Source organism: Martes martes (genome assembly GCF_963455335.1).
Source record: "Martes martes genome assembly, chromosome: 10".
NCBI lineage: Eukaryota > Metazoa > Chordata > Mammalia > Carnivora > Mustelidae > Martes > Martes martes.
This window is the reverse complement of record NC_137898.1, coordinates 21,300,716-21,323,796: the sequence shown is the minus strand read 5'-3', so window position 1 is coordinate 21,323,796 and position 23,081 is coordinate 21,300,716. Positions and strand designations below refer to the sequence as shown.

The window sequence follows — 23,081 nt, the reverse complement described above, 5'->3', positions numbered from 1 at the left end:
CTCGGTGAAATAAAATGAATGAGAAATCTCCGGAGTCCAACGGACTTGATTTCTGATTCTGCCACTTATTTGCTTCACTCCTGCATTCTTCATTCATTCATTCATTCATTCATTCATTCAGCAACATCCCTGGAGCACCAGCTTTGTGCATGCCAAGTTCTCGGTGGTGGAAATACAAAGACCCCTTCCTTCAAAGGCCCACAGGCAGGAGGGAGACTGGCTACGGTGCAGGTGTAGGGTGCTGGACAGGACAGGGGCATCTAGGCCAGGCTCAGTGGGGGTGGGGGAGATATTTTTTGGCCAGTCCGAGTCTCTATACAGGAGGGGCTTTGAGGCAACAGTCTGATTGGAGAGGTCTGTTGACGCCGTGCTTTGCTAGCACTTTACGTAAATGTCGGTCTCCCTGATCCAGGAAACAGAGGGAGTCGAAAGGTTCCAGGGAGGGCTCCCAAACCACCCACAGTTCTGTCGACGAATGGTGTGAGTTGGCCTCTGGGTGCCGCCTCCCCTGTAAAGTCAGACCAATATGGTCCGCATCCCAAAATGGGTGTGAGTTTTGAATGAAGCAGAGTACAAGCCTGCAGATCCCTGTCCCAGACATTTTGCCCTTCTCAGTGGGAGTCCTGCAGCAGAAATCAATACAATTGTTATTTGGGGCCGAGTTAGGCCAGGACACTTGCAGGAGCAAAGCAAAGACACTCTAGTTGCAACCGTCTCCTTCTGATAAATTCACATTTATAGCAAAGACTATCCATGGGCACTTGAAACCCCTGTAAAAACAACATGTTAAATTTATTTGGTCTTATATTTACTTAAAACTTCTAGTGTTTTACAGAAAGACCCTTCCATAAAGACATTTTAGCGTAAGGCACACTGTAATGTGAAGGCACAGCTGTGAAAGGAGAATGGTGATTGTAATCACTGCACTGATGACCAAGTTCAGGTCCATCGCGAACAACTTAAAAAATCCTCGCTTCCACGGACACTCTTGGCGACATCTGGGCTCTGCTGGCACCCCAACGTTTAATTGCTCAAGAATTTCTCAGTGGGAACATCTAGTGCCTTCGACCCACTGTATCATCGGAAAGGCATCCGGGGTGGGTAGTGGCAAGAGGGGCCATTCCAGAAATGTACCACTTGCTGCTGTCACGGAGAAACTAAGCTCGCTGATTCGGGGCCAGGTCTGGGCTCCTTCTGTCACCTTCCCAGGCTGGTGGGACCTCCTCCTTGTGGATTCCCTGCCACACCCTCCTTTGAGTTTCCCTAATAGCCCCTACAAACTAAACCGCTCATGACACAGCATTGCAAGAGGAGATGGGCAGCCTCCGTCATTGGAAGGGACCCTCACTGGAGGCAGGGATGGGGTCTGGCCCTGTTCCCTTACCCTCACTGCCCCCCCCCAGCAAATACTATTGCACTGAACTAATCTCTCTCTCTTTTTTAAGAGTTTATTTATTTATTTATTTGAGAGAGAGAGAGAGAGAGAGAGAGTATGAGAGGGGAGAGGGTCAGAGGGAGAAGCAGACTCCCCACTGAGCAGGGAGCCCAATGCGGGACTCCATGCCGGGACTCCAGAATCATGACCTGAGCTGAAGGCAGTTGCTTAACCAACTGGGCCACCCAGGCACCCACACTGAACTAATCTTGTTAAATTACTGAACGTCTCAGCCTGTGGAAGGACCATGTGGGTCTGCAGAGAATTTCTTCTTTCACCCAAATCAAGCGTTCTCTTTCTCTGAATGTGTTTGTTCAGAGCTAAAGAATCACGTGTGCGTTGAAAAAGCCAGAAGACGTTTCTCCTCTTGGACAAGAAGAGAAAAGTAATGGCTGAAGTCATTGAAAGGCTGCCAGTTAAGAGTTTTCTGAGATGGACAAAGATGGGTAAGATTGTTCAATCTCAGCTTTAAGAAATTCCATCTTTATGGATGGTTAAAATTACCAAATTTCCAGAACATGCTTGTATCTAAGCTATTGGTTAGGGTTTCCATCTAAGTGGCTGGAATTTGGAGTAGGTAAATTCCAAGTGTTTCGCCCATCACATACAAGTAGGTAAGTATAAATAATCCTCAATATTCCAACATTTACGTGTTGGTTGGAGAATGGTTCTTTCATTGACATCTGCTCATCTGGACTGAAAGAAGTTTTCAAATAAGTCTCTGCCTTAAAATGCGTGGTATGGGGGCACCTGGGTGCCTCAGTCGGTTACAGGTCTGACTTCAGCTCGGTCAGGCTGGCCTGGTTCTGAGGAGGACTCCGGAAGTAGGAGGGAGATGGGGTCTGTGCGGTCAAGATCTGTGGTCATCACCGTAGTGGTGAGGGGAAGACGGTGTGCTGTACACTGAAAATCTGCCCCCAGATTTTCTGCCCCCAAATCTGCCTCCCCAATTTACTGAGCTCTTCCACATGCTTGATCGTGTCTGATGGCCACACCAGCATGAGGTCACCAAGGCCAGGAGCGTTGACCTGAAGGACAGTGGAATGGAGAAGAGCAAAGCCCTTTGACTTCAGGAGATCTGGGCTCTTTTTTTTTTTTTTAAAGATTTTATTTATTTATTTGACAGAGAGAGATCACAACTAGGCAGAGAGGCAGACAGAGAGAGAGGAAGGGAAGCAGGCTTCCCGCTGAGCAGAGAGCCCGATGCGGGACTCAATCCCAAGACCCTGAGATCATGACCTGAGCCGAAGGCAGAGGTTTAACCCACTGAGCCACCCAGGCGCCCCAAGATCTGGGCTCTTTATCAGTAAATTAGGAGTCCTAATACCTCTTGAGGGATTTGAGTGCAAGATCCCAGGGCAGGCTTGGCCCATGGGTGATGCTTACCACCACTCCCCTCATCACAGACGGGTGTGCTGGGGCCCAGTGTGGGTGCAGCACCTCCCTGATAGGCCCCAAGTGGGACATTCTCTGTGCCTGGCCCTGAGTCCATGCAGGGATGAACACACACCAAGCCTGCCCTCGGGGACCTCCAGGTTGGATGCAGTCGGATGTCTTTCAGATGGGGAAGAAAGAAAGTTATGCCCCAGTTCAAGATGCCTGGGTGTGAGGTACTGCAGCCTGGGGAGACGCGGGCTGTAGGTTCTGAGGGGTCTGGGGGTGTCCTCCTCCTCCCTCCTTGACCTCGCTGCCCCCATGCTAAGGCCAATGGGCAGTCCCCACCCCTTGTACCACTCATCCATATTTCAAAGGATTTTGTCAACCACCCAGTGTACATTCAATACGTTCCAATTTGGTATATCCAAGTCAACCATAAGGGCCCATCAAAGTTTCTGACCAGCCTGACATAGCCAGGGTTCCAGTGAAATCCTGCCAGTAACAGCTCATACTTACTGAGCACTTACTCTGTTCCAAGGACTGTTCTAAACTCTTTACCTGTATTAGCTTATTTAATTCTCTCGGTACCCTGAAGGCAGACAGTATTCTTAGCCTCATTTTACAGATGAAGAGGTTGAGGCAGAGAGGTCAACCAGGTTGCCTGAGGCCCCTCAGCTGTACGGGCTGACATCTGTTCCCAGGTCGTGGCCTGGAAGCCCTCTACCTTCCCAAACCAAGGGCATCTAAAGCTTCAGGCTGCCTGTGAACCTCACGGGGGTGGGGAGCCCAAACACAATTTCTGTAAGATTCCAAGAATGCTAGAGAGCACACTTGTTCCTTGTCTCTGGGCAGGCAGCTGGGAGAGCAGGCTCAAGCAGGTGTCCGTTTAATCCTGGGGCTGGGGGACCGTAAGGTGAGAAGTACAAGAGGGCCCCCTCCCCCAGCAGTGATGGCCACTGCTCTATAGCTCCCTCCTCTCTGGTCACCTACGGGCGGGGAGGGGGGGCGTGCAGAATCATGTCTAATCTGGCCTCAGCCCCAGGCTCTGTTCATGGCACAGCATTGGGGAAGGCCGGGGTGGATGCAGGTGGCGGCAAGAGCCTCTCAGGGGAATCAAACAGAAAATAGTCAAGGGGCAGGGGAAACAGCATTGAGCTGGTTTGGAATGGATGGGAGCTTCCCTCCTGGAGTTCCTCCCTGCTCCACCAGGAGGGGGCACTGGGAGCACCCTACTCAAAGAAGAGGTCCCAATTTGGAGCCTCTCAGAAGTGGCCAGAGGCCAAGGTTACAATTCTGGCACTCTTGCCAATGGCTCTGCCCTCCACCCCTTTTTACCAGCTCGGGTTCCTGGAAAACAAATGTGTCCCTGGGCTGAATCTCTTTGGCTGGTTCGTCATTAGTCTGGAGGCAAGGGGATGGACAGGATGACTTTTGAGGTTTCCCATATTCTGGGATTCTGGACTTCACCTCAGAAAGCCATTCCCGGGGCAGGGAGACAAACCAATGGAACAGAAGAGAGAGCCTAGAAATAGACTCTCAAACATATGGCCAACTGATTTTCAGCAAAGGTGACAAGACCATTCAACAGAGAAAGGGCAGTCTTTCCAACAAGGGATGCTGGGAAAACTGGGTATCTAAATGCAAAGAAATAAAGAGTTGGATCCTTACTCAGAATGGACCTCAACTTAAGAGGGAAAACCGTAAAGATCTTAGAGGAAAACACAGGGGAAATTCTTCGTGACATGCGGGTTAGCAATGATTTTGTGGTTGTGACGTCGAAAACACAGGAAAAAAAAGACAAAAATTGATAAACTGGGTTTCATCAAAATTAAAATCTACTGTGCATCAAAAGGGCATGATCCAGAGAGGGAGAGACAACCCACAGAATGAGAGAAAATACTTGAGAATCACGGGTCTGATGAGGGATTATTATCCAGAATATATAAAGAGCTCCTACAGTTCAACAACAGACAAGCAACCCAACTCCCAAAATGGGCAACAGACTTGAATCCACCTTTCTTCAAAGCAGATCAACAGCGGACCAGATGGACCAGATGCAAAATGACAGCTGCTGTGTGAGCCCCCTTCCAAGAAACACCCGTCCTCACCAAATGGTTCACTTAAAATGATCAAAATGGTAAACTTTACATTTTTAACACAATAAAAAAGCTAGCCCTAATTAAACAAGAGATTTTGAATTTTTAAAAAGGCCCCTGAGTAGCGCAAAGAACACTCGGCTTGGGATCTTGGCCTCTCACAATGCTCAGAGCTCTCCAGGGGCTTCTCTCCAGTCCAAATCCTTCAGCAGAAAGCCAACCTCGAGTTGGGCTTTGCTCCTGCCATTCCTCGGGCCCCATCTTGCTCCATCTTGCCTGTGTCCAGCGGGGCCCCCTGCGCACCACAGACTCTTTCCCAAACACTGCAGGTACTTTCCCAACTCTAAGCCCTTATTCCTGTTGTTTTCTGAGTCAAGGGTGCCCTTTGCAGCTCCTTCAGTGGGAGCTTCTCTTCAGCCTCCGAAGTCCACTTCAAATGTCCGTATCCACAAAGCCCCAGTCCATTTGAACTTCCCCTGGGGACTCTGGCTTCTGCACATACAGCTTCCTGAGGTTAAGAATCAACTCACTCGGGGCACCTGGGTGGCTCAGTGGGTTAAAGCCTCTGCCTTCGGCTCAGGTCATGATCTCAGGGTCCTGGGATTGAGCCCCGCATCGGGCTCTCTGCTCAGCAGGGGGCCTGCCTCCTCCCCTCTCTCTGCCTGTCTCTCTGCCTACTTGTGATCTCTGTCTGTCAAATAACTAAATAAAATCTTTAAAAAAAAAAAAAAAGAATCAACTCACTCATGCCAAATGCCGCACACCTCCCTGACATGGGGCTCGAGCCTGTGGGGGCTGGTTTGGGGGCAGAAGAAGTCTGTAGCAGCACCCAATTCATTCTACAACGAGGGAGGAGGGAGCTCTCCACCTCTCCCATCCCCCATGGTGTCTGGCCCACTGTAATCATGGCCGACACCCTCCTCTCTCCAAGTGCTGACTACACGGAGAGGCTCAGTCTAAATACTTCTTCCTGTCTGGGCTCTGAGCTCAGAGCGGCATCCTTTCCAGAACAGAGTGGCTGCATCTCCTGTGTGTGTGTGTGTGTGTGTGTGTGTGTGTGTGTGTGTATGGGGGGGTGTCTCTGAACCCCAGGGATAGGGCTGAGTAGATGAGGTACTCAGGCATGAACAGCAGCAGCTCTCAGGTGGCCCTGCCAGGAGGACAGCAGGAGAGGACAAGGGGCCCAGAATGGAGCAGGTGGGGGATGGAACCGCAGGCGGGAGGGACCTAGCAGGAGGAGAGTGGGGTGGGGAGGGAGGTTAGCCATCTCACTGGAGCTGGCCCTGGATGTGGCAGCTGGACCCTGGCTTGTGGCCCCTGACGTGACAGCCAAGAGGAAACAGTGGGGCAAAGGGGTGTTCCTTCAACGGCAGAGTCCAAGAGGACTCAAGGCTCACACAAAATGGGGCTACCCAAGACCTCTCTGCTCCCACCCCCCACGCTCCACAGGGAGCCCCGTGGGATAAACAGTTTCCCAACAGGGTGCAAGAGGCCTGCGTTCAAAGAAAGGGGGAAAGAAGAGAGATTTGGCAAGATTTCCCTTTATTCGTCCCTCCATGGTTGTCAGCTCCACCCTGCCCTGAGCAGAGTTTCTGGCATGTTCCCGGGGCCTCTGGAAACTCAAGGCGAAATCCCTCATACCAGTTTGAGGCCCCTGTGTCATGCCTGCTCCCCCCCTTCTCACCACAGCTCAGCAGGACACTTGAGCGGGTGAAGAAGCTGTGGCCAGGGTCACAGGGTCAAGTCTAGAACTCTGACCTGTCAGGCACCAAGCCCACCCTTGACCTCCCCACCCACCGCATCCCCAGATGCGGAGAAGGGAAGCGCTCCTTGGGGGCCCAGTCTTCCAGGCTCAGGATTAGGGTGGCCTCAAGTCTCCTTAGGCTCCTCCTACAAAAGAATGCCCTTCAGGCTCTCAGGGCCTTGGGCCTTCAAGCACTTACCTTCTCCCTTCCCAGCAGTCTTACCTTGGGCAGGTATTTGCGCTCTCTGAGTCTGTTCACCAACGTGAAGTAGGATGGCAGGAGGATCTATGTCATGGGCCAGAGACTGAGATTCAATGAAATCGCCCTTGACATCTGGTACACTGCCCGGTGTACCCACAGGGGTGGGTCAATGCGGCTGACGCACGGAATCAGCAGCACAGGGGGCTTGCCCTGCCAACTCAAACCCCCTTTCGCCTCACACTCCACCAGACTCACTTCATTATTGTCCCCATCCTGCAGATGGGGAAACTGAGGCAGGGAGCCAGGCCCGGCACGCCAGACTGGCCGCTTCTGAGGGTCAGACTCACCTTCCCCTTCAATACAATGAATCAGGCAGAGTGGTGGGGCCCAGAGGCCTCCGGAGGATCCCGGAGAGACCAGCCACTCTCTCCTGGCACCTGGATCCCAGGCCTGGAACAGCACAGAACCCCAGGGCTTCAGGAATCACCTAGCGCCATGCGGGGGTTTTACAGAGGGGAGACCGAGGCCCCAAATGGGGACCTGAGCCAGATGGGAGCCCATGTCGCTGGATGGTGGGGCTGCAGAGCCTGCCAGGGAGATCCATGGACACTGAGGGGCCCCTACACCTGGGAGAGCCTGGGAGTCTCCATCCGCACTCTGAAACCTGATCAGAACCCCCACCTCCTTGCCTTAGTTGGCCATACCCTAGTGCCTTGAAGGGTGGACGCATGAGGGGGTGGGGCTCCTAATCCTTTCCAGGCAGAGAACTTGCCCTGCAGGCACACTGCCTCTCTGCACCCTTACAACCCGCCCACTCTCCTCCCTCAAAGGCAGGACAAGCCCAGAGGGCCTCAATTTACACATGAGAAGATTGAGTAGAGCCCTAGAGACAGGGGGCACATTTCTGTGGCGAAGCCAAAACTTGAACCCAAATCTCTTGCTCTGCAGAGAAGGCCTGGAGGGAGAAACAGAGGACAGGAAGAAGCTGCCTTGGGCTGTTCAGGTACCAGAGAAGATCCAGCAAGCAGGTGGCCACTTCCCACTTCCCCCACCCTCTCTGAGCCCTCCCCTTACTGGGTGAGGTTAGGCTCACCTGGGAGTGGGGCGGGGGACTTCTCATGAGCTGCCAACCCTAGGACAGCCCTTCCGGCCAGGCACGCCCCACAGCCTGAGTCCTGGCTTCCCCATCCCAGTACCAGCCCCAGGGAACTGGACTTGCCCAGTTACTGATCTTTCCCGCACTCCAGACCTGAAGGCAGGGGCCGTGCCCTGTGCTTCTCAGAATCCCCCACAAGGCCTGGCACAGTGACAGACAAAGTTTGGTGAGTGATGAATGAGTAGAACCAGCATCTCCGTCCCTCTGTCTGTGAAACTGGACATTTGAGCCAGCAGACATCTGGCATCTCTCCCAATGCTGGATGGGACACCCACCCTGACACTGTGATCCATGGTGTGTGGTGGGGGAGAAGCTAGGCTCCTGGACATGACAAATGCCCCGGGCCCGACCGGTGGCCATCCCAGAGAAGAGATCGGTCATGTGGCCTCAGCTAAGTCCCTCAGGCATGCATCTGCATGGTTTCCACTGCTCAGGGAAGAAGACTTGTCCTAGGAGCCTGGCAGAGATTAGGGGTCCCAGCCAAGTCATGGGTGGGATGAGTCCCTGCAATCCCACGGGGGACCCCTCCCCCCCACCCCATATCCACTGTTGCCTTGAATCCCCAGGCTCTCCAGGTGGAGTCCGCCTTTCGTCTCAGGAGAGTGGGGCTACCAACACCTGCCCTATTTGGCGCAACCAGGGAGTGTGTGTGACTTGCTGGCGGGGTTACAGCAAAGGAAAAGAGTGGGTGAGCCTAGCAGATGTTCCCCCAACCCCTACTTCCCCCACCCCCAGCTGCGGAAGGAGGAAAAACCAGTTGTGCATTCTGCCTTCTCACTAACCTGGCTGCAGGACTCCATTTCTCCCTGGGTCTCAGCTTACTCATCTGCTAAATGGGTTCTGCAACATGCCTAGAGACGGCACCCACAATGGTTTCCCTTCCACAATGAGCTCCACAGGACAGAGGGTATACTGGAGAGCTAAGGGCTGGAAGAGGCTTCTCTGTGGTGTGGGTGGGCTGCGTGGACCCGGCCAGGGCTGCCAGAAGACTCTAGGGCTCCACGTGGGGACTGCCACTCACTCAAGCAGCTTTCCTGGGCAGCTGGGACCTGTGCCTGGGAAGGCCACAGGCTGTGAAGCACGGATGCTTAGTCATGGTCTCCCCACAAGTGCTCTGGCGCCAGAGGCTCTGCCTGCCTTAGGAGGCCCCAGGGGTGTCCCTAACTGGCACAGGCGCTCCCCTAACAGGCACGCAGTTCCCCTACGTGGGGTACAACAGGTGCAAGTGTGTCTTTCACGCAGGAGTGCACACCAGTTAGCACCCACGGCCACACCCAGAAACACGTTAGGACAGCAGGACCCAGACCCAGTGAGCACGGGCAGGACACATGCCCGCGGGGTTCACACTGGGCTCGTGCCCATAAAACCCCCCGTATCCATGGCTCGAGCAACACTCTGAGCAAGACATCGGTTCTCCATTCAGCCTTCTACTGACCAGTAAATATTTGTTATGCCCACGAATCTCCATCTGGAAGGACCTAAGCTGTAGAATAGCCCGCAAGCACTCTGTTCTCCTAGGAGGAAGTCTGGTTCAGTAAGTGTGGACGTAGGTACCCTGAGCGGAGACAAGGGACATGAGTTGACTACAGGGCCAGGAACCCCAGGCCTCAGCCCAGAGCCTCGTCATCTGTGGGCACCAAGACTCTCCAGAGTTGGCTCCTCTTCATGTTTAAGTCCAAGCCTGGAGTCTAGGGCCACCGGCCCACTTATCCTGGAACTGCCGCCCACGTTGTCCCTGTACCCCCTTAGCTCACCTCAGGAAACCCCAAGACCCATTTCTGCTTCTAGGGAAGACTTTTCTGTCCGCTCTATCCAATTTCTCCTGGAGAGAAATGTGTGTAAGCCCCAGTTTGGGGGAGGCCAGGGAAACGGGGTGAAGGTGCGTCCAGACTGGTACCGTCCTAAAAACCTCTAGAGAGCCTTTGGAAATTGTCCAAACTCCCACATTTCACAAGTTCAGACCCAGAGGGGACCGGCCACGTTCCCAAGGCCACGCAGGAAGTAGAGAACCCCACGGTGGAGACCTGCTGTGATCCTGCTCTGCCCCATACATGCGCCACGCGGGACTTCAGTATCCTCACCCAAACCTCCTGCATGACGCCTCTCAATCTTCTCTGCCGGGGCCCTCCGAGCGCGCGGAGAGCCAGCGGCTCTGCCCGGGCCTGGGTCGCCCGCAGCCCAGCGGCAAGGGCCTTGGGGCAGACGCCCATGCTCGGCGGCCCCCAGTTTGGACGGAGAGTCCACGCTAAGGCAATCTGCTTTAAGAATCCAACGAAGGGTGGGCGCAGCTCTCACTCTTTCTGGAACGCGCCGCAGTGCGGGCGCCCAGCAGCTCCTACGTACTCAAGCACACGCAGCTCTCACTCTCGGTGGCCCGGAAAGACAGGTACTTGGCGGGTGGTGGCGCCTCAGTCTCTCTCTCTCTCTCTCTCTCTCTCTCTCACACACACACACACACCCTGCTAGTATTTCCCAGTAAAACTCTCCTCTCCAAAAAGGCATTTCGTGGAGCTCCGTGCTGACCCTTCCATCTGCCTCTGGAGCTAAAATCTGAAACCGCCCGCTGCTCAGCATTGCCACCCTAGTCCCCAGCGCTTGGCTCCCCTGAACCTCCCCTCAGCCAAGCCTCAGCTCCCTTTCCACCCCCTCCTCTTCTCCTTGGTGCTGGTGGTGCCTGCTGGGTGGGGTGGGGGTAGAGAAGAGGTCTTTGGCCAGGCCTTGGAATGCCCCGGGCCTGGGGTGGAAGGGTGGGTGGGTGGGAGGCTCTGGGGTCCCCAGGCTTCTATCCAACCACTGAGTCAGCCTTTTTAGGGAGAACGGCTGTCGGGCAACAGAGCACGCGCTGACCCAGGCTACCTTGTCTCCCTGTGCCAGGTGAGGAAGGAGAATTTTTGCAACGAGGTGGGGGTGTGGCCCACTTGCACATTTGTAGACCAGAGAAGGCTGGGGGGTCTCCAGCAGAGGGTGGGGGGAGGTCCCTGGGGGCCACAAGTAACTGAACTTAGAGAAGCCCTAGCCTGCAGTTGGGAGGGCTTGCTGACTGGAGAGAGGTGCGTCTTCTTTCCACAAAACAGCGCTGTTTGGAAGAAGGGCCTCTTCTCACTGGTCTAATCTGGACCCAACAAAGGCGTGTGGTGCCCAGGGTCCCTGAGCAAGGGGACCCGGCGGTGTCCTAAACTCTGAATTCACTGAGCAGTTATCAGCATGGAGCTGTGTTGGTTTCCTAATCTGATGACCCGCCTTGTCACTTCAGCAAAGCCCAAGGAACCCGTAGCTTCGGGAGCACATGGCCAGATGGCGCCTGGCAGGCTGCGACCAGAGGCAAAACCAGGCTCTCACTGCCCCACCCAAAACAGTGCCCGGGCCTAGGTGGGGATTGGGGGCTGGGGTGCGGTGTCCAGGGTGCGGGCTTCGGGGAGCAGGGAGCTCTCTCTAGCCTAGCACTGTGTCGCAGCCCCTCTTCCCTACTCCCCTTTCCTTGGGGCAAAACGAGCACCACCAAGCCCGGCTTCCCCGTTCCCGGATCCCTGTCCCTGGAGCCTCCGGCACTCCGGGCAGTTTTCCCCGCCTGCTGCTTCGGGCACACCGGCCAGAGGAGAAGCCCGCACCGACACCGAGCGTGTGGAACGCCAAACTCCCCGCACTCCCACTGCTGCAAAGGTCACCGTATTTCCATTTCGCATTTCAATTTTCCACCAAAACAAAGCGGCGCGCAGAGCTGTGGAAAGGAGGAAAGGGGCTGAGGCCCAGAGGAAGGAACATCCCCGGAAAAGTGTGCCCAGCTGTTCTCCAAAACGAAAGTCCTTAGGGACTTTGGCGAAATGTAATGCACCGTGTTTTAGATTGTTTTCCTACCTCGGCTGCGGTTGCTCTTCGCAACCTGAACGGCCCGGGGCTTCGGCGAGTCCGGGACAGCCCGGCTGCTGCTGCGAGGTTTCTGGTTTTCCAGTCCGGGTGGCGCAAATGACCGGGTGTACAAGGTCACCCTACTCAAGAAACACCACCATCACCAACGGGGGTGGGGACCCCAACTCTCTGAAGTCTCTTCTGAAATTTTCTTGAAACAACTCACCAAAAAAATACACCCCCCCCCGATTTTCAGGGACATATACGTGCCTGTATCGTGATCCCGCTGGTAGCTGTCCCAGTGTACACACACAGAACAGTTCTTCGAACTTTCCACTTAGCTGTGCACTGCGTTGTATATAAATTATAATAAAGAAAACTGTGCAAATCGATTGATTTAAAATACTAAACTTTTAATCCAGGCCTTCGGTTTTTTTTTTTTTATTTAAGGTCATCCGTGTTTAGGACAACTGCTCAAGAACGCTGACGGCTCTCGAAATTAACAAAGTACAGCATTAAAAGCATTTCCCTTCTCTGCCCCTCCTCCAAAATTGATCGGGGTCGGCAACGGCACAGCTCCCTGGCTGGAGTTTTCTCCCAACATCCTACAATCACCCAGGGCCTCTTAACTGCTTCTTGCCTGTCCGATTCTCCCCGTCTTGCTTTGGGTTTCTCTTACGCAAAACCACACGCCGGTTCTTTGACTAACTTCGAATAGGACCCGCGCGGAGTTTACACGTTTCGTGGTGTGCAGATTGTGTCGGTGCGGGGGGTGGGGGAGAGATAAATACCCTTAGCGTTCAAACACTGCGTCTAATTCGACAAATCTGGACCAGCCCCTCGGCGGCGCCCCAGGGGTCTCAGGCCCGGCCCCGCGTCTCCCGACCTCTGAGCTGTGAGCTCTTCTTTTGGGGCGGAGGAGAGGGGCGCGTGGATGGCAAGGTAGTCAGCGGCTAGCAACGAAAACCTGCGTGCACCGAATCGAAAGCGAAAGGGGATGGAGCAGGGCTGCTCCCCGAAGCTTCCCGGGGCGCATGGCAGAGGCTTGGGGCTGCGGCGGCGGGGGATGGGGTAGCGGCCCGGGGTTCGGGGGCGAGGCGCGGGAGACCTCACTCTGGCGAGAAGGAGGCTCTCTGTGCCGCCGAGAAACGTCGGCTGGCTCTCCAACCTGGCACGTCTAGGGCCCTCGGGCCCCGGACCAGCAAGGACTTCGAAAAGCCGAAGTGCGCCCCGGAGCCCGGCGAGGCGGGGATTGCGGCACGCGCGAACCCGCGGGGGCACGTTCGTAAACTCCCAGTTATCCCCGGCACCCGGAGGGGACTGCGGAGTCGGCTAGTTCTTGGCCCTTTTAGTACAGAGAGGGAAACGGAGGCCCAGGAAGGGGTAGGGACGCCTGCAGACTGAGAGGACTTCTCACCTCTGCTTTCCGCAGCTCCGAGCGGGAGAAGGATGGCCGCGGGGACTGGAGGCGGCTTCTCCGCCGCGCGCCCTCTCAGTGTGGCCCTGGCGCAGCGCCCCAGGCCGGCTCTTCCGCACCCAGGGGCGCTTGGACGCGCGGGCAGTGGCTCCTGGGGCTGAGGTCCCAGAGAAGGTCTCTGAAGCCTCGCCTCCCGTCCGGTGCAGTACTGCCGAAGGAGAACCGAGCTTCCGGCCCCGGGACCAAAAGAGCCCCGAGGGAGGTTTGCAAGGTCCAAGTTACCTGCGGTCAAGCCGGCCAGCAGCCGCAGAGGAGCCTCTGGCTGAGGCCTGGTCTGCTTTGGCCTTTCCCTGAGCTCCTGGTAACATCCCATGGCTTTTTCTTTGAACCCCATTTACTACCTTTTGATTCCACACTCCCCAAGTGTGGGAGAGAACAGCTACCCGGGTGTGCCTCAGTTTCCCTGCTTGCTGACCGCCTACAGAGCCAAGTCCAGGGGCCCGCCGCCCAGCTGCCTCTGTAAAGGGCACAGCCTCACCTCTTGGTGCCTTGGTTTCTCAGCTTGGACTTCATGTGCCTAATCTTTCTTTAAGCGCCAGAAATCTCCTGGCCAGGGGAGCTGGGCTACTAGGAGAGTAAACAGAGCTGTCTCTTGTTTGCGGTTTTGCCCTGAGCCTCACGTCCATCTCAGGCCTCGGGGGAGTGGTGGTCCTGTGGCTGATTCTGGGCCACCTTTTGTCCCAATCTGCAGCTTATGGCTTTGCCCAGAGCAGCAGCAGGGGCCTGTCCTGTCCTCAGAATTGAGTGCCCGCATGTTCCCAACTGCACACAGGGTCTTGGTGGAAACCTGGAGGAGACTAGACTTTTGCTTTCTTGGCTTGGGGTGGGGGGGGGGCCCTTACCACCCACTGACGCAGTTATCTCTCTGAGGAAAAGGGCTTTCGAGGAGTCCCTTGCTTAACGGGCTGATGCAAGTTAGAGGAAGGGCCAGGCTGCTGAGCAGCGGCCCAGCAAGCCTGTGAGAGGGTGCCCAGAGGGGGCCAGCCCTTTCCTCTCCCCTCCCCGCCACCTGAAGACATCTGCCAAACAAGAGGCTGGAAGCAGTTTGGGACCTCTTCTTATATAATGTCTCTTCGTCTTCAGAAGTCTCACGAGTGGATTTCTTTAAAACGTGAAAATCCAGTATAGTGGGAGAGAAAGCCTACGAGGCCCCTGGCTTTGCACAGTGGACCACCACCGGTCCCCCAGCCTGAGACTTGCTCTCACCTATAGTCCCGGTGACAGGGACCAGGAGGGTCCTGGGTGAGGCCTGGAGGAGGGAGCCCTGGCAGGCAGGGTCGTGCTGAGGGGGGCTGACAACCTCTTGCTGCTGAGTGGGGAAGGAGCACCTGTGCAGAGCCATAAGTCTGTGATCTGAGTTGAGTGCCTGATGTCATTCCAGCAGGAAGGTGGAGAGGAAAGGTGGAGGAAGTGGGGAAAGGCCACTGGATGTTTCTCAATCTGCTCTCAGTCCTGTCCTGTGGGTTGGGGAGTGTGTGACTGTGTGTGAGGCCCCACGAGTGAGTGTGTTTAGTGAGTGACTACGTTGGCTCACGAGGAAGAGGTTGTGTGTAGTCAAGTGTATGATTGTGCAAATGTTTGTGTCAACGACCACCTAATGAACCAGCTCTGAGCCTCTGGGAGCTAGCTGGAATATAGGAAAGTGTTTGCCATGGGCCGTTTTCCTAAGGAAATTCTAGCCACGGAGGCCTCCACCATGTCCCTTATCTGTCCCCAGTCCTGGTGTCTCTCCCTCCAGCTTGGACCAGTGAAGCCAAAGCCATTGCTGTGTCAGGACCAGCTCATCTCCAGGCCCCCCCGGAAGGCCAAGGCCTCAGGGAGCGTGTGTATCCAGGGCTCCTACCCCAGAGAAGATTTTTTCCCTCCCCTCTGGGTTGCTCTCGCTGCCAGCTTGGGGCTTGTCAATCCCGATTCAGCGGACAAGGAGGCCTAGGCTCCTGAGCCGCTCTGGCCTCAGGCTGCCCTTTCTTCCATCAGGGTTGCTAAGCTCTGGAGGCCCAGGCCTGCCTCCTGCCTGGGAGCTCAAGGGGGCTTGGAGGTCATTTAGGCCTCAGGTTCCCTGTGGGCCCAAATCAGGACACAGAGGCTTCCCTCTTCCCCCAGCATTGTGCTGCCCAGAACTGGGCAGTTCCCTGCCTTCTTTCAGGTTGGTCCTAAACCATTGTTCGGGGGCCAGCCGCCTCCCAGGTCCGCCGGAGGAGACCCGCCCCGAACGCCAGCCGGCCTGCTTCTCTCCCCGCGGGAGCCAGGCTTGTGGGGGGGGGGTGTGTCGGGGGGCGAACTCGGGTCTTCGATGGTTCCAGGCGTCTGCGGCCCCGCACCCGTGGGGCGTCCCTGATCCATGGCATCCCGGGCGCGCTCAGCCGACTGCGCTCCGGGCTCCCGGCGGGCTCGGCACCTGCGACACTTCCCACCTGCAGTGCCGCCCGGGGAGCCTCCAGGCCTGCGGGGAACGAGGCCGCGGCAGCCCCGGAGCCCCGGAGCCCCGGAGCCCCGGAGCCCCGGAGCCCGCGCGCCCGAGCGCCGCGCCACCGCCGCTGCTGGCCGGGCGAAGCATCCGCTTCGGAGACGGCCCCGCGAGCCGCGCAAAGCGAGCGGTCTGGGAAACCGGCGAGGACCGGGACAAACAAACTCTGGCTCGGGTTTAACAGCCCAAACCGCTCCGAGCCCTCGGCGTGGGGAGATGGAGGTGGCAGGACGGATCCCACGGTGCCCTCGGAACAGCGGGTTCCCGTCTTCCATCCCCGAATCCCCCGCCGATCGGCCCCGCGCCTCCCCGGCCCGCCGAGCCCGGCCTCCCGCCAGCCCAGCGGGTTTCCAGCTCCGAAGCCCCGGCCGGCCCCGGGCGCCCGGGCCCCGAGCGCCCCGCACGTGCACTCACCGTAGCAGGGGACCTGCAGGGCCGCGTTGTGGCCGCCGCTGCCTTCCTGGAGTTTGAGGCTGCCCTCCGGGGGAGTCTTGCAAGCGCCGCGCTGCAAGTAGAGATGCGGTTGCTGCGCGGGCGGCTGCGGCTGCGGCTGCGGCTGCGGCTGCGGCGGCTGCTGCGGGGCCGGAGGCTGGGGCTGCGGCTGGAACTTGTTAAAGGAGCCCCGCGCCCCGGCGCCGCTCTCCAGGGGTGCCGCCAGGTCCTGCTGCCCCGCGCCGTAGCGGGCCCGGCTCTTGGCGTCTCCGAATCCCTGCCCTTTGGCGGCGGCCGAGAGGAAAGTTGTGCCGAACTTATCGCCGCCGGGGTATGCCCTAAAAGGCGATGAGCCCTCCCGGCTCTGCGACACCGGGCTGTAGTAGGCGTCCATGGCAGCAGCCGGCGACTCGCAGTAAGAGACACAAGTCTCAGCATTCATGCCTGGCCTGCGCGGGCGACGGGCGGGGGCGCGATCGAGAGCGCGAGGACGCCACCGCGCGCCTTGGCCGGGAGTTTGGAGAGGCGAAGAGGCGGTGGCCTTGCGCTCCGCGCCGGCCTGCTCGCTCTCCCTCCTCCCTGCACGTCTCTCTTGCCCGCGGCTCTCGTCTCTCTCTCTCTCTCTCTGTCTCTCTGTCTCTCTCTCCTCCCTCCTCCTCCTCTCTCTTCCTTCTCCCTCCCACAGCTGGCCCAGGGAAAGAACGGAGGGCTGTAAAAAGATTCAGATGTTCGGAAAGTTGACCAGCTCTCCCAAACTCTCTTAAGATTTTCAAGTGGGGGTGAGAAGAGAGGGAGAGTGAATTTTTTCCCCCTGAACTCTCTCCTTCCTTCTCTCCTGCTTCCCACCCCTCCTCCCTACTCTCCTAACACCCCCTGCTCCTCCCTTCTTCTCTTTTACGGAGATGCTACTAACCCGCTCGCTGGGGATTAAACCCGGAGGCGCCCGAGGGCCTTTCCGATTTTAGGCCGGGTGGGAGAGGTGACCCTATCCTAGGACTGCGGAGACTAGGCTGAGAATTGGCAGGTCCCAGCTTTGGCCTAGGGGAGGGGGGAGGCAAAACTCTAGTGACAGATTAAAAGAAGGAAAGAGAGAGAGAGAAGAAAAGAGAAAAGAAAAGAAACAAAAAACACCTAACAGGTTTTCACTTTCAGAGCCAAAAGGGTCTCTAGCCTCCCCATGCGGCCGAGTCCTTGGGACACTGACCTTTAAATTTGTTGGCACAGCTTTGGGCCTTCCCACGGGTGCCTCTTTCTCTGCTTCAAACCCCTCTTCCCCATTCTCTGTCCCTCTACGAAATTAGCACACACGCTCGGCCGGGCCGATGGTAGTCCAGTGCTGGGCAACTCTCCTGTCCAATTAACTATTTCCGCTGGGGCAGGGTGTGGAGGGGATTGCATGCTGTCAAACACTGGAGACACCCTTGATGGGCCAGGTTACAGAAGCCTTAGAGCTTGGTCTCCTCCCTCCCGACCCGGGACAGAGCTGCACTCTCCTCCCCTCTACACCCAGCCCAGGGATTTTTGGTCCTGGAGTTTTGAGCCAGGAGTTTGGAGACCTGCTGGCTGAGCCCCGTCCCATCGTCATTGCTCTGTCACCTGCTCATGGCTTGGGCTAAAGGTGAGGCAGCCTCTTCTCTCTCTAGACTCACTGTCTCTATCTGAAAAACCCATGGCTTGGAGCCCATGGGTTGTGGTTTCCCTAGGCAGCGCATGCCTAGGCAGAGCAAGAATTTTAGGGTGCGTCTAGTCTTTTCCCCGGGGTTGGTCATCAATTGCACTGTCTCACAACAACTGTTGACGGGTGGAGGTTGGGGTCCCCAATTTTAGATGAACAAACTGAGGCTCAGAGAGGTGCGGTCACCTGGCGGGGGCCCGCCTTGGAACTGGTGCTGGAGCTAGTCCCTCCACGGTTCTGGGATGGCACTGGGGACAGCGAAAACGCAAAGAGCAGAGCAGAGGAAACGGGTCTCCCACTGGGGAATGACTCAGTTCGAAGGAGACCACTTCGAGCAGCTTTTGATAAACTGCAGGGAAAGTCCGTGGGTTGAGGACTTACCTCAAAGGAGGGGGGATGGGGTGAGAGGTGAAGGGGCAAACTAAAGGAGAGAGCTCCTGAGCGCCATGATCCCAGGGATGTGAGTCAGAAATCAATCTTCTGCACCTAAGGTCTCCCAAAGAAAAAAATACCTGGGGGGTTGTGCTTCTACCCCCAACCTCAACCGGGCTAATCCTCACCCCTACCCCACTCCCTTGGTATCTCTGTTCCTTGCTCTGCCGCCGACTGCTGGATCCCACATCTGGTTTCCATCGCGGCTTACCTTGAAGTGCTCGTTAATAAAGATATTCCGAAAACCTAGGCCGGGGTGCGCAGGTCTGAGCCCCTCCCCTGGCCCATGGGATCCAAGCTCCCTGGCCCGCAGACCCAAGCCATGCAGATATAAGTCATCTTCTATTTTTTGAGGACCTATTGTGACAGAAGCCGTCCACAGGACATTCCCCTTACTACCTCCCAACAATGTGACATCGCTCACCTTGTCCTACCGTTTTGCAGATGGGTAGACTGAAACTCCAAGAAACCATCGCATTTCCCAACCTTAGATAGTAAAAAGAGGATGAGCCTCCCAACATCCCAAATACTCCAGTCCAGCCGACTTCTTTCAGTTCTCAGAGCCTGCCAAGTTCTGCCTGTTTACCCCGTAGCCTAGTAGCCTAGCGGTTTCCTCTACCTGGAATTATCCAATCTCATTCCTGCACTTTTATCTTGTTAACGATTTGGGGTCCAGCTAGGGTCCCTTCCTCCAGAAAGCCTTCCCATATCTCCCAGTGGGATCTGGGGCTCCCTTTGGCTGAGTCTCTATCTCGGACACTGTTTTTATCTTGGTTGCTCAGGTCAGTGTGAATCCTGACCTTGCTAGTCAGAGGTTCCTAGGGGACAGTGTCTGCCATGCTTGGTGCCCCAGAAATATTTGTGAAATAAAATATTAAAGCCGGAGCTGTTGGACCCAGGTTTCTATCCACTGTCCCTTGCTGTACTAGTCCAAGGGTCTTTGGTTTCCTTTATCCCTCCCCCTCTTCAGAAATTAAGTGACAAAACGAAGCGTCTGCGACCTCTCAGGAACTGCCCAAGAATGGAGAGTTCTCTCCAGAACAGGGGCCAGGCCTGTATTGTTCACTCCAGGACTTGACACATGATAGGTCCTCATAAAATGTGTGTTGAATGAATGAATGAAAACGACATGTGGTCCAGAGGCTTAGGGACGAACTTGGCTGAGGAGTGCCAAGCAAGCGGGCTCTCCATTCCACGCACACAGAATCTGCCCACAAACACCCCCGTGGTGACAGCGAACCCTCTACTTCTCCCCCACCCCTCCAGTTCCAGGTCTGGGGGAGACCAGGAGCATCAAAATGCATGGGTTCAAGACAGGTGTAGTTGCAAGTACATAATATTCCCCAGAAAGCTCTCTTTAAGTCCTGTCACTCACTGCCTACCCACTCTCACTTTCATTACCTGTTTCATTAGTGTCACATTATTCAGCCTTTCCCCAGCTACGTGGGGGAATTTCAAACCCAAGTGGGAACAGCCTTTGATGCCTTGGACTGGAACCCCTCTGATGCACTGAGGTCCTGAATCCTCGGAATCATCCTGAGAGCCAGAGTTCTCTCTTTCCATGCTGTATGTTATGGGTGGACTCAGAAACAGTGAGCACTTGCCTGCGGGTGAGGAAGCACGAACCTGTGTTCGGGTTTGCCTGTGACCCCGGTGAGAACATGGTGGGTGTGATGTTTGCCTCATGAAAACCATCAATGAGCCCCTCTCCCAAGTGCCTTCCCCAAAAATGCATCTTTCAGGAGAGAACACTGATAAGTGTAGCTGGTTATTTCTGTTTGTGTGTGTCCAATCATTTCTTCATCCAGCAGCCCATCCATCCCTCCCTCCCTGCATCCCTGCATCCCTCCACCATCCCTCCATCCATTCCTGAAAGCCAAGCCACTCCCACGCACTTCCCTCTGGCAACTCCAAGGGCACTGAAGCCAGGTTTTGGCCCCAGCCTTGGCTTTCCAATCTCTGTACTTCCTGTTCCTTCGCTAAGTACCAGGAACAGTGGGGGTCAGCAGGATCCCCCGATTTAGGTCCTGAACCCTGAACCCCCTGCCTGGCACGGCTCTGCTGTCCCCCTTTTTCTTCCGTTCACAATTCCTCCTCTGAGGGCTGGAAACAGCTTTCCCCTTTAAGGGGCTCCCCACACAGCTGGGGAAAGGGAAGTGCCAATGAAAAGCCTTTCTTTGTCAAGGCCAAGTGCCCAGTGTCACCTCCTATGGGAGACCTTCCTTCACTACTGTAGGTACTGCTTGGTCCCATCTGCCTGTTTATTTTTTTCCCGTAGTATCTACGCTGATCTGACATTATTTTCACCTTCGTTGATCTACTTGGTTTATTGTCTGTTTTCTATTAGAATGTGAGTTCATGGCTACTGTCCCCCCAGTAGGAAATACAGTGCCTGGCACAGGGTGCTGCTCAGTGATATCTGTTGAATCCATGGCTGAGAACGAATGAAGATCGGGGGCTCATGCTCCAGCCGTGGGGCGGGGAGTCACTGCTCAGTCCCTGTATTTTGGAGCTGGAACTCTGGAGATGGATCAGGCATGTAGGACTGAGCTGGGTAGAAGGTCCCTGACTGGGGAAAGGCACAGCAGACACACTTTTCTTTCAAAAGAGAGGACAGATCGAGAGCCATCCCTTTTGGTCTGAACTCTCCCCATTGCATTCCTGCCCCTACTGGAGGAACAGTGGTGCTCAGGGCTTGGGTGCTCTAGCCCCAGGGTTGGGGGTGACTAGGTGGGGTGGGGTGGGGTGGGGAGCAGATTGGTTTATCTACAAGACTTCTCTGGACTGCCCCAAGCCTTGACTTGCAGTGTGAGTACAAAGGAGATTTTATCCCCCTCAGCGGGAGTGTGGATTACTTGGCTCCAAGTTGCCCCTCTGTAAAGGGCAGGAGGCAACAAAGACTTCTCAGAAGTTTGGGGCTGGTGAAGGGCCATTTTGGACACCTGCGAAATGGGCAGGAAGAGTCGGGATATAAACTGGGGAGGGCAGAAATCTTACACATTTTGCATAGCCCCCCTCCCTGCCCTGCAGAGACCTGTGCACAGGTCTCACACTCTGGAAATAACATACTAGCAACAACGTATTGGACAAATGTTACAAGTAAGTTCCTGCACATTGAGATCTTTGCAGTCCTCACAATAGCCCCATGGTGGTACTATTATTCTTATTTTTCCACTGATTAAAACATCCCAGCCCAGAGAAGTGAAGCAATTGCTTAGCGCCATGAGCAAAGCAGAGGACTGGGGATTCTGACTCAGGAGATCTAACCTTCATACCTTGCCCTTGATCACTTTGCGTTGTCAGAGATCTCTGTAAGCATGTCTGGTTCTCAGAGATCTCTGGGGACCTGCGGGTCAAATGGTTCCCTGTCCCCCTGGCCTGCAGGGCGTTCAGAGAGGCTTTCCCTTCTCCAGTGCTGAGGGTGCGTGTTAACAGTGAGCGGGGCCAGGGACTTGGAGCCGCTATTGCCAGCCCTGGCCACATGCGGGGACCCACTGGAATCCAGCCTCCTAGACCCCGCCCCCGCCTTCCCAATGCAGACACTCCAGGCACCTGTGGCTCAGTTCCCCACTGGCACTGCCCTCTGGCTGGCCTTGCCCCCTGTCAGAAGGAGGCGGGGAGGGTGGCCTTGCCCCACCGAGGTTCTCCAGGCACTCTGAGGACACAGTGAGGGATGGGGGGGGGGGACGCAGGACACTGCAGGTTCATGCCAAGTGTGCCCCGCTGCCCTGCGGAAGGAGTGGGGTCACCTAGGAGCTTTGAGCTCGAGGGAGGACCTAGTCTTAGGGGTGCGGGACCAGGTCTCAGCCTGCCCTTCCTCCTTGCCCGGCCCTATACCCCAAGTTTCAGTGCTTCGCCTTTTCCCATGCACCAGCGCCCACATGATCCCCGGGGTGAACGCTCAGGAATTGGGCGCTGGGAGAGCCCTTCCAGGGCAACTACTTCCCCCGCCCCCTGCACTATGTTTAATAAGGTCGGAGAGCAAGGGGGTCGGAAGGAAGCCTGCATTCAGAGGCATATCTTTCTGCATTAATCTTCGAACGGCGAGAGCTCCCAAGGGGCCGGGTAAGCGAGGCGTTCTAGAGTCCTCGACGATGCTCATACACAGTTTGGTCTTGGGGGCCAAAGTAGTACAAAGCAGGAAGGTTGGAGGTTTTTACAAAGGACCTACCCCGCTGCCTGCACCCGAGGGGATGCACACATTTGCCCACCCAGATGCGCTCATGGCGCCCCCAGCACCTCCACTTCTCTGCGCAGGGCTGGGGTTCCCATCTGAAGGCGCAGTCCCAGCGTTGTACCACGCTTCCCTGCCCTCCCCTCTCAAGCACGCCTGGAGAGAACTCCCAGGGCCAGAGCTGGCCGAACTGGGGTCTGGCAGGCCAGGGAAAACATGGTTCCAAAGTTCCTGAAAGGGGGATCTGCACTCTTTGGGGAGGTGGGCGACCTCCTTCATCCTCACTTGCTCTGGAGGGGACCTTGTTAGAACCGGAAGCCTCCTCTGGGGTCCCAGCGGGAGCACCCCCTGAATATGGATTACTGCCCAAGAGGACGTGGATAATTTAAATCTACAAATACATCTCAAATGTCATTAGCCAACCCCCAGCCAAGTGTTTGGATTAAAGCCCCCTGTCCTTTGCTTTTTTCCATCCTTTCTCTCCTGGAAGGCAGTTCTTAAAGTATCAAAATGTGGCTGGAAAAGACTGGCTGTGGGAAGGTGGAGGCCCAAACACACCCCCTGACCC

At 56.0% G+C, this 23,081-nt stretch overlaps 1 protein-coding gene across 1 annotated transcript in view; it reads right to left on the bottom strand.

Moving 5' to 3' along the window:
• The window catches only part of ALX4 (ALX homeobox 4), a gene marked incomplete at both ends in the record, with an annotated part of 40,400 nt that extends 23,726 nt beyond the window's left edge, over positions 1-16,674 (bottom strand). Inside the window, one exon of the mRNA XM_080817711.1 lies at positions 16,215-16,674. Within this exon, the coding sequence (XP_080673837.1) occupies positions 16,215-16,674 (460 nt within the window). The remainder of the gene's footprint in view (positions 1-16,214) is intronic.
• Between the last annotated feature and the right edge of the window lie 6,407 nt (positions 16,675-23,081).